The following is a 10,538-nucleotide window of genomic DNA, read 5'->3' as shown; positions in this document are numbered from 1 at the left end:
TCTCGGCGACATTGTCGTGGAGTGGAGGCTTTTTGAACTCCGGGAACTCGTCGTAGATGTGCTCCTCGTCGTCGCCGAAGTACAGGTATTCGGGCTCCTGCTGCCGCGGCGCCACGCGCGAGAGCACGGTGGGGCCCGTGGGCGGCTTCTTGTGGTTGTCGTCGACCTGTACCTCGCCACCGACACGCCAGGAGGCAGCCAGCCCAAGCCGCGGCGCCACGCGCGGGAGCACGGTGGGGCCCGTGGGCGGCGCCACGTCCACGTAGTTGTCGTCGACGTCTACCTCGGCGCCGACGCGGGGCACTGCGGGAAGAGTGTGACACAGAGTTATATACCTAGAGCGCGCGCTCCCGTGTTGTGGGGTTGGCGGGTGGGTGAGGCAAGCTACCCTGGCGCGGCAGCCATCTTGGGGAGCCCACTTTCCCTCACTCTGTGGTGGTGGTTTTGATGGTGGTGGTGGTGATAGTGGTGGTGATGGTGATGGTGGTGGTGGTGGTTTTGATAGTGGTGGTGATGGTGGTGATGGTGGTGGTGGTGGTGGTGATAGTGGTGATGGTGGTGATGGTGGTGGTGGTGGTGATGGTGGTGGTGGTGGTGGTGATGGTGGTGGTGGTGGTGGTAATGGTGGTGATGGTGGTGGTGGTGGTGGTGATGGTGGTGGTGGTGGTGGTGATGGTGGTGGTGGTGGTGATGGTGGTGGTGGTGGTGGTGATGGTGGTGGTGGTGGTGGTGATGGTGGTGATGGTGGTGGTAGAGGTGGTGATGGTGGTGGTGGTGGTGGTGGTGGTGGTGATGGTGGTGGTGGTGGTGGTGGTGGTGATGGTGGTGGTGGTGGTGGTGATGGTGGTGGTGGTGGTGATGGTGGTGGTGGTGGTGGTGGTGGTGGTGGTGGTGGTGGTGGTGGTGGTGGTGGTGGTGGTGATGGTGGTGGTGGTGGTGGTGGTGGTGGTGGTGGTGGTGGTGGTGGTGGTGGTGGTGGTGATGGTGGTGGTGGTGGTGGTGGTGGTGGTGGTGATGGTGGTGGTGGTGGTGGTGATGGTGGTGGTGGTGGTGATGGTGGTGATGGTGGTGGTGGTGGTGGTGGTGGTGGTGGTGGTGGTGGTGGTGGTGGTGGTGGTGGTGGTGGTGGTGTTTGTGGTGGTGGTGGTGGTGGTGGTGATGGTGGTGGTGGTGGTGGTGGTGGTGATGGTGGTGGTGGTGATGGTGGTGGTGGTGGTGGTGATGGTGGTGGTGGTGGTGGTGGTGGTGGTGGTGGTGGTGGTGATGGTGGTGGTGGTGGTGGTGGTGGTGGTGGTGGTGATAGTTGTGGTGGTTGTGATGGTGGTGATGATGGTGGTGATGGTGGTGTGGGGTGGCCAGAGCTACGGAGGCATATAAGGTCGAGGGGAAGGAAGAAAAACGAGCTGACCTCCCTGGCTCTTTCCTGTCGGGACTGCCTCCGTCCCCGTCTAGAGTATTGTGTACAGCTTTGGTCTCCCTACTACAGAAAAGACATAGAAAAGTTGGAACGGGTTCAACGAAGAGTAACAAAGATGGTTCCTAGGTTGAGAAATTTATCATATGAACAAAGGCTTAAAGAAGTAAATTTATTCAGTCTATCAAAACGAAGAATGCGAGGCGATCTAATAGAAGTGTTTAAAATGTTTAAAGGATTCAGTGATATTAATGCGGAAGTTTACCTCACAATTGATCGATCAAATAGAACAAGAAGAAATCACAATTTGAAGATAAGTGGTTAAAGATTCTCGTCGCACGAAGCTAAACACTTCTTCTTCAATCGAGTTGTTAATGTTTGGAACTCTCTTCCCTGTGATGTCGTTGATAGTACAACAGTTACGGCCTTCAAGAATATATTAGACAAGTATTTTGAATCCAACCAGCAACTAAGATATTACTCATTGTCGTAATAACGTTAAGTTCTTTCGAATACTGGTGTCTTTGTCCGCTGTTATCGCCCGGTTAGTGTTAGCAGTAATGGTAGTTCTTTCCTCTTTCCTACATAATTTCCATGCAGTTTTTCCATGCTGCATGGTTCTTTTTCCTTTCCTGCCAGCTTTGGCTGGAGGGATGGGGGGGTGGGGAGGAGCCTTCGTCTTTGCTGTCCTTCATCTTCCACCTTTGATTAGTTAGTTAGTGTAGCTTGTCACAAACAGCCTCGTAAGGACCAGCAGTTCTGCTGTTGTTTGTTCTTTCTTTGTGTTCCTCCTTTGTGTTCCTTCCCTCCTCCCTATCTTCCCTCCTTCCTTTCCTCCTCCCTATCTTCCCTCCCACCTCCCTATCTTCCCTCCTTCCTTCCTTCCCTCCTCCCTATCTTCCCTCCTTCCTTCCCTCCCTCCTCCCTATCTTCCCTCCTTCCTTCCTTCCCTCCTCCCTATCTTCCCTCCTTCCTTCCCTCCTCCCTATCTTCCCTCCTTCCATCCTTCCCTCCTCCCTATCTTCCCTCCTTCCTTCCCTCCCTCCTCCCTATCTTCCCTCCTTCCTTCCCTCCTCCTATCTTCCTCCTTCCTTCCCTCCTCCCTCTCTTCCCTCCATCCTTCCTTCCCTCCACCCTATCTTCCTCCTTCCTTCCTCCTCCCTATCTTCCCTCCTTCCTTCCTTCCTTCCCTCCCTCCTCCCTTCCTTCCCTCCCTCCTCCCTATCTTCCCTCCTTCCTTCCCTCCCTCCTCCCTATCTTCCCTCCTTCCTTCCCTCCCTCCTCCCTATCTTCCCTCCTTCCTTCCCTCCTCCCTATCTTCCCTCCTTCCTTCCTTCCCTCCTCCCTATCTTCCCTCCTTCCTTCCCTCCTCCCTATCTTCCCTCCTTCCTCCCTCCTCCCTATCTTCCTCCTTCCTTCCTCCTCCTCCCTATCTTCCCTCCTTCCTTCCCTCCCCTCCTCCCTATCTTCCTCCTTCCTTCCTCCTCCTCCCTATCTTCCCTCCTTCCTTCCCTCCCTCCTCCCTATCTTCCCTCCTTCCCTCCCTCCTCCCTATCTTCCTCCTTCCTTCCTCCTTCCTTCCCTCCTACCTATCTTCCCCCCTTCCTTCCTTCCCTCCTCCCTATCTTCCCTCCTTCCTTCCCTCCCTTCCTTCCTCCCCTTCCTCCTATCTTCCTCCTTCCTTCCCTCCTCCTCCCTATCTTCCCTCCTTCCTTCCTCCCTCCTCCCTATCTTCCTCCTTCCTTCCCTCCTCCTCCCTATCTTCCCTCCTTCCCTTCCTCCCTCCTCCCTATCTTCCCTCCTTCCTTCCCTCCTCCTCCCTATCTTCCCTCCTTCCTTCCCTCCTCCTCCTATCTTCCCTCTTCCTTCCCTCCTCCTCCTATCTTCCCCCCTTCCTTCCCTCCCTCCTCCCTATCATCCCTCCTTCCTTCCCTCCTCTCCCTATCTTCCCTCCTTCCTTCCCTCTCCCTATCTCCCTCTTCTTCCCTCCTCCCATCTTCCTCCTCCCTCCTCCTCTATCTTCCCTCCTTCCTTCCTCCTCCTCCCTATCTTCCTCCTTCCTTCCTCCCTCATCCCTATCTTCCCTCCTTCCCACTCTCCTACCTATCTTCCCTCCTTCCTTCCCTCCCTCCTCCCTATCTTCCCTCCTTCCTTCCCTCCTCCTATCTTCCTCCTTCCTTCCCTCCTCCTCCCTATCTTCCCTCCTTCCTTCCTCCTCCCTATCTTCCTCCTTCCTTCCCTCCTCCTCCCTATCTTCCCTCCTTCCTTCATTCCCTCCTCCCTATCTTCACTGTTCCTTCCCTCCTCCCTATCTTCCCTCCTTCCTTCCCTCCTCCCTATCTTCCCTCCTTCCCTCCCTCCTCCCTATCTTCCCTCCTTCCTTCCATCCTCCTCCCTATCTTCCCTCATTCCTTCCTCCTCCCTATCTTCCTCCTTCCTTCCTCCCTCCTCCCTATCTTCCCTCCTTCCTTCCTCCTCCTCCCTATCTTCCCTCCTTCCTTCCTCCTCCCTATCTTCCTTCCTTCCCTCCCCCTCCCTATCTTCCCTCCTTCCTTCCCTCCTCTTTATCTTCCCTCCTTCCTTCCCTCCCTCCTCCCTATCTTCCCTCCTTCCTTCCCTCCATCCTACCTATCTTCCCTCCTTCTTCCTCCTCCCTATCTTCCTCCTTCCTTCCCTCCCTCTCCCTATCTTCCCTGCTTCCTTCCTCCCTCCTCCCTTCTTCCTTCCCTCCTCCCTATCTTCCCTCCTTCCTTCCCTCCTCCCTATCTTCCCTCCTTCCTTCCCTCCTCCTATCTTCCTCCTTCCTTCCTCCTCCTCCCTACCTTCCCTCCTTCCTTCCCTCCTCCTATCTTCCCTCCTTCCTTCCCTCCTCCCTATCTTCCCTCCTTCCTTCCCTCCTCCCTATCTTCTTTCCTTCCTTCCCTCCTCCCTATCTTCCCTCCTTCCTTCCCTCCTCCCTATCTTCCCTCCTTCCTTCCCTCCTCCCTATCTTCCCTCCTTCCTTCCCTCCCTCCTCCCTATCTTCCCTCCTTCCCTCCCTCCTCCCTATCTTCCCTCCTTCTCTCCCACCTCCCTATCTTCCCTCTTTCCTTCCCTCCTTCCTATCTTTCTTCCCTCCTTCCTTCCCTCCTCCCTATCTCTCCTCCTTCTTTCCCTCCCTCCTCCCTATCTTCCCTCCTTCCTTCCAACCCTCCTCCCTAACTTCCCTCCTTCCTTCCTCCCTCCTCCCTATCTTCCCTCCTTCCTTCCTCCTCCTCCTATCTTCCTCCTTCCTTCCTTCCCTCCTCCCTATCTTCCCTCCTTCCTTCCCTCCCTCCTCCCTATCTTCCCTCCTTCCTTCCCTCCCTCCTCCCTATCTTCCCTCCTTCCCTCCCTCCTCCCTATCTTCCCTCCTTCCTTCCCTCCTCCCTATCTTCCCTCCTTCCTTCCCTCCCTCCTCCCTATCTTCCCTCCCTCCTCCCTATCTTCCCTCCTTCCTTCCCTCCTCCCTATCGTCCCTCCTTACTTCCCTCCGTCCGCCCTATCTTACCTCCTGACTTCCCTCCTCCTCCTATCTTCCCTCCTTCCTTCCCTCCCTCCTCTATCTTCCCTCCTTCCTCCTCCTCCCTATCTTCCCTCTTTCCTTCCCTCCCCTCCTCCCTATCTTCCCTCCTTCCTTCCCTCCCTCCTCTATCTTCCCTCCTTCCTTCCTCCCTCCTCCCTATCTTCCCTCCTTCCTTCCCTCCTCCTCCCTATCTTCCCTCTTTCCTTCCTCCCTCCTCCTATCTTCCTCCTTCCTTCCTCTCCTCCCTATCTTCCCTCCTTCCTTCCTCCTCCTCCCTATCTTCCCTCCTTCCTTCCCTCCTCCCCTATCTTCCCTCCCTTCCTCCCTCCTCCCTATCTTCCCTCCTTCCTTCTTCCCTCCTCCCTCCTCCCTCTTCCCTCCTTCCTTCCCTCCTCTCCCTATCTTCCCTCCTTCCTTCCCTCCCTCCTCCTATCTTCCTCCTTCCTTCCTCCTCCTCCCTATCTTCCGTCATTCATTCCCTCCCTCCTCCCTATCTTCCCTCCTTCCTTCCCTCCAGACTACCTATCTTCCCTCCTTCCTCCTCCCTATCTTCCCCTCCTTCCTTCCTTCCTCCTCCCTATCTTCCCTCCTTCCTTCCTCCCTCCTCCTATCTTCCTCCTTCCTTCCCTCCTCCTCCTATCTTCCCTCTTCCTTCCCTCCCTCCTCCTATCTTCCCTCCTTCCTTCCTCCCCTCCTATCTCCCCTCCTTCCTTCCCTCCTCCCTATCTTCCCTCCTTCCTTCCCTCCTCCCTATCTTCCCTCCTTCCTTCCCTCCATCCTTCCTATCTTCCCTCCTTCCTTCCCTCCTCCCTATCTTCCCTCCTTCCTTCCCTCCTCCCTATCTTCCCTCCTTCCTTCCCTCCCTCCTCCCTATCTTCCCTCCTTCCTTCCTCCTCCTCTATCTTCCCTCCTTCCTTCCCTCCCTCCTCCCTATCTTCCTCCTTCCTTCCTCCTCTATCTTCCCTCCTTCCTTCCTCCTCCTCCCTCTTCCTCCTTCCTTCCCTCCTCCCTCTTCCCCTTCCTTCCCTCCCCTCCCCTATCTTCCTCCTTCCTTCCCCTCCTCTCCCTATCTTCCCTCCTTCCCTCCCTCCCTCTCTTCCCTCCTTCCTTCCTCCCTCCTCCCTATCTTCCTCCTTCCCTTCCCTCCCTCTCCTATCTTCCCTCCTTCTTCCCCTCCCCTCCCTCTATCTTCCTCTTCCTTCCCTCCTCCCTATCTTCCCTCCTTCCTTCTTCCCTCCTCCCTATCGTCCCTCCTTCCTTCCCTCCTCCCTATCTTCCCTCCTTCCTTCCCTCCTCCCTATCTTCCCTCCTTCCTTCTCTCCCTCATCCCTATTTTACCTCATTCCTTCCCTACTTACTCCCTATCTTACCTCCTTCCTTCCCTTCCCTCCCTATCTTCCTCCTTCCTTCCCTCCCTCCTCCCTATCTTCCTCCTTCCTTCCTCCTTCCCTCCTCCTCCCTATCTTCCCTCCTTCCTTCCTCCTCCTCCTCCTCCCTATCTTCCCTCCTTCCTTCCTCCCTCTTCCCCTCCTTCCCTCTCCTTCTCTTCCTTCCTTCCTCCTCCCTATCTTCCCTCCTTCCTTCCTCCTCCCTATCTTCCCTTCCTTCCTTCCTCCTCCCTCCTTCCCTCCTTCCTTCCTTCCCCTCCTCCCTATCTTCCCTCCTTCCTTCCTCCTCCCTATCTTCCTCCTTCCTCCTCCTCCCTCCTTCCTTCCCTCCCTCCTCTATCTTCCCTCCTTCCTTCCTCCTCCCTATCTTCCTCCTTCCTTCCCTCCCTCCCTCCCTATCTTCCCTTCCTTCCCTCCCTCCTCCCCTATCTTCCCTCCTTCCTTCCCTCCTCCCTATCTTCCCTCCTTCCTTCCCTCCCTCCTACCTTCCCTCCCTCCTCCCTATCTTCCTCCTTCCTTCCCTCTCCTTCTTCCTCCTTCTTCCTCCTCCCCTATCTTCCTCCTTCCTTCCTCCCTCCTCCCTATCTTCCCTCCTTCCTTCCTTCCTCCCTATCTTCCCTCTTTCCTTCCCTCCCTCCTCCCTATCTTCCCTCCTTCCTTTCCTCCTCCTTATCTTCCCTCATTCCTTCCTCCCTCCTCCCTATCTTCCCTCCTTCCTTCCCTCCTCCCTATCTTCCCTCCTTTCCTTCCCTCCTCCTCCTCTATCTTCCCTCCTTCCTTCCCTCCTCCTCCCTATCTTCCTTCCTTCCTCCCTCCTCCCTATCTTCCTCCTTCCTTCCTCCTCCTCCCTATCTTCCCTCCTTCCTTCCCTCCTCCCTATCTTCCTCCTTCCTTCCTCCCTCCTCCCTATCTTCCCTCCTTCCTTCCTCCTTCCTCTATCTTCCCTCCTTCCTTCCCTCCCTCTCCTCTTTTCCTCCCATCTTCCCTCTCTTCCCTCCTTCCCTCCTCCCTATCTTCCCTCCTTCCTTCCCTCCCTCCTCCCTATCTTCCCTCTTCCTTCCCTCCCTATCTCCCCTCCTTCCTTCCCTCCTCCCTATCTTCCCTCCTTCCTTCCTCCTCCTCCCTATCTTCCTCCTTCCTTCCTCCCTCTCCCTATCTTCCCTCCTTCCTTCCTCCCTCCTCCCTATCTTCCTCCTTCCTTCCCTCCTCCTCTATCTTCCCTCCTTCCTTCCTTCCTCCTCCCTATCTTCCCTCCTTCCTTCCCTCCTCCCTCTTCCCTCTTCCTTTCCTTCCCTCCTCCCTATCTTCCCTCCTTCCTTCCCTCCATCCTACCTATCTTCCCTCCTTCCTTCCCTCCTCCCTATCTTCCCTCCTTCCTTCCCTCTCCCTATCTCTCCATCCTTCCTTCCCTCCTCCCCTATCTTCCCTCCTTCCTTCCTCCCTCTCCCCTATCTTCCTCCTTCCTTCCGTCCCTCCTCCCTATCTTCCCTCCTTCCTTCCCTCCTCTCCCTATCTTCCCCTCCTTCCTTCCCTCCCTCCTCCCTATCTTACCTCCTTCCCTCCCACCAACCTATCTTCCCTCCATCCTTCCCTCCTCCCTTTATCTTCCCTCCTTCCTTCTCCCTCCTCCTATCTTCCCTCTTCCTTCCTCCCTCCTCCCTGTCTTCCTCCTTCCTTCCCCTCCTACCTATCTTCCCTCCTTCCTTCCCTCCCTCCTCCCTATCTTCCCTCCTTCTCTCCCACCTCCCTATCTTCCCTCCTTCCTTCCCTCCTCCCTATCTTCCCTCCTTCCTTCCCTCCTCCCTATCTTCCCTCCTTCCCTCCTCCTCCTCCCTATCTTCCTCCTTCCTTCCCTCCCTCCTCCCTATCTTCCCTCCTTCCTTCCCTCTCCCTATCTTCCTCCTTCCCTTCCCTCCCTCCTCCTATCTTCCCTCTTCCTTCCCTCCTCCCTATCTTCCCTCCTTCCTTCCCCTCCTCCTCCTATCTTCCCTCCTTCCTTCCCCTCCTCCTCCCTATCTTCCCTCCTTCCTCCTCCCTCCTCCCTATCTTCCGTCCTTCCTTCCCTCCCTCCTTCCTCTCTTCCCTATCTTCCCTCCTTCCTTCTCCCTCCTCCCTCTCTTCCCCTTCCTTCCTTCTTCCCTCTCCCTATCTTCCTCCTCCTAACCTCCTTCCTTCCTCCTTCCCTCCTATCTTCCCTCCTTCCTTCCCTCCTCCCCTATCTTCCCTCCTTTCCTTCCCTCCTCCTCCTATCTTCCTCCTTCCTTCCTTCCTTCCCTCCCTCTCTTCCCTTCCTCCCTATCTTCCTTCTTCCTTCTTCCCTCCTCCCTATCTTCCCTCTTTCCTTCCTCCCTCCTCCCTTCCTCTTTCCTCCCTCCCCTCCTCCCTATCTTCCCTCCTTCCTTCCTCCTCTCCTCTCTTCCTCTTCCTTCCTCCCTCCTCCCTATCTTCCCTCCTTCCTTCCTCCTCCTCCTATCTTCCCTCCTTCCTTCCCTCCCTCCTCCCTTCCTCCCTCCCTATCTTCCCTCCTTCCTTCCTCCTCCTCTATCTTCCTCCTCTTCCCTCCTCCTCCCTGCCCTCCTTCCTTCCCTCCTCCCTATCTTCCCTCCTTCCTTCCTCCCTCCTCCCTATCTTCCTCCTTCCTTCCTCTCCCTATCTTCCTCCTTCCTTCCCCTCCCTCTCCCTATCTTCCTCTCCTTCACAGGATGTCGGGTTTCAACACTGGGTGAATGGAGCCCTGGAGCCAAACCGAAGCAAGAGCAACCAAGGTTATTTACTGACCCCCCCACTGCTTCAAGCCAGGTTCCCAGGTGCTGGCAGACACCATGGAGGATGAGTTCGAGACTCGCCTGGTTGGGGACTCCATGGTGCGTGGCCAGCTGGTTGAGTTCTGTGGTCGTTCATCAAACGGCGCAGCAGAAAAAAACGTTACTGCTATCCAGGTGCCAGACTGGACGACATCACCGCAGCGTGCGATGATGTCACGAAATGCCGACCGAAACACCCTCTTTGTCATTCACGCGGGGACAAATGACGTAAAGACAACCCCTTTCTGAGGAACTGCTTGAGAAATACCGCCGCATGATCAAGTAGTATAAACGTAAACGGATGCCGGTAACATCATAATTTCAGAATCCTCCCGAGGGTCGGTGCCGAATCTAGCTTTAGTAAGGCCTTCAGCACAACAACAGACTTCAGTCCCTTTGCTCACAAGAAAACGTCCAGTTCGCTAACTTGTGGAACAATTTTACTACGACTCAGACTTGTTCCTTCCTGATGGCATTCACTTAACCCCTGTTGGAGCAGCCCGTTTCGGGGAGGCTGCTCTGTGACCAAGTAGCTCTTCGAAAGCCAAAAACGCGGAGGCGAGAACACCAGCAGCTCCACCGTAAGGGTGCACTCAACCAAAAAAACTCCCGACTGAATCACATTAAAGCTTGCTATGTAAACGCTCGTAGCCTACGTGTAACAAATTTGAAGACTTAGAAGTCCTCGCAGCTACAAATCATTATCACATCATCGGTCACAGAATCTTGGATAGACACTTCAAATAGAGATTTCATTGCGGAATATAGATTACCAAGTTATACCATTTTTAGTCGCAGAAAGACGGAGGCGTTATCTTTTATATCCACAACTCTTCCATCCAGTATCCGTGAAAACAGATATTATAACCAATGTGAACACGGTCTTCATTGATAAAATAAATCTCGTAAATAGTAATTGATCTTATCTACAGACCGCCAAGGCAGACTCTTGATATCGACCACGCATTAAGTGAATTATTAGAAACAAGTAGCAGTTGCGGGCAGTAATTGTTGGGGACTTTAACTCCAGTGAAAAGATGGGTGAACTGTTGAACTGTCATACAGGAGCTCGACCTGTACACAAATTTACTAGAAAGTGATTTACATCAACACGTTCAAGAACCGACTCAGGAAAATAATATGCTTGACCTTATCTTTTCAACGACAGCTGATCTAGTTAACGAAGTAAATGTTGGTCAGTTTTAGTTCTAGCGATCACCGAACAATCACATTCAGCATCAATATGAAAGAAAGTAAAGTAACTCCTAGTAAAGAAAAGGTGCCTGATTATCAGAGAGCGAATTTCGTAAGACTCCGATCAATTCTAAATAATTCTGACTGGACTGAAATCACGGCGGAAACAGATATTGATAAATCTTGGGGGGCCC

At 54.6% G+C, this 10,538-nt stretch overlaps 1 protein-coding gene across 1 annotated transcript in view; it reads right to left on the bottom strand.

The window, feature by feature from the left end:
* The window catches only part of LOC127001137 (protein bunched, class 2/F/G isoform-like), a 39,221-nt gene that overhangs the window by 40 nt on the left and 28,643 nt on the right, over positions 1–10,538 (bottom strand). The window contains exon 2 of the mRNA XM_050865339.1: positions 1–303. This exon is cut by the window's left edge and continues 40 nt beyond it. Within this exon, the coding sequence (XP_050721296.1) occupies positions 1–303 (303 nt within the window). The remainder of the gene's footprint in view (positions 304–10,538) is intronic.

This window comes from Eriocheir sinensis, chromosome 20 (genome assembly GCF_024679095.1).
Source record: "Eriocheir sinensis breed Jianghai 21 chromosome 20, ASM2467909v1, whole genome shotgun sequence".
Taxonomy (NCBI): Eukaryota; Metazoa; Arthropoda; class Malacostraca; order Decapoda; family Varunidae; genus Eriocheir; species Eriocheir sinensis.
The sequence above is the reverse complement of the archived record's forward strand: the minus strand, read 5'-3'. Positions and strand labels throughout refer to the sequence as shown.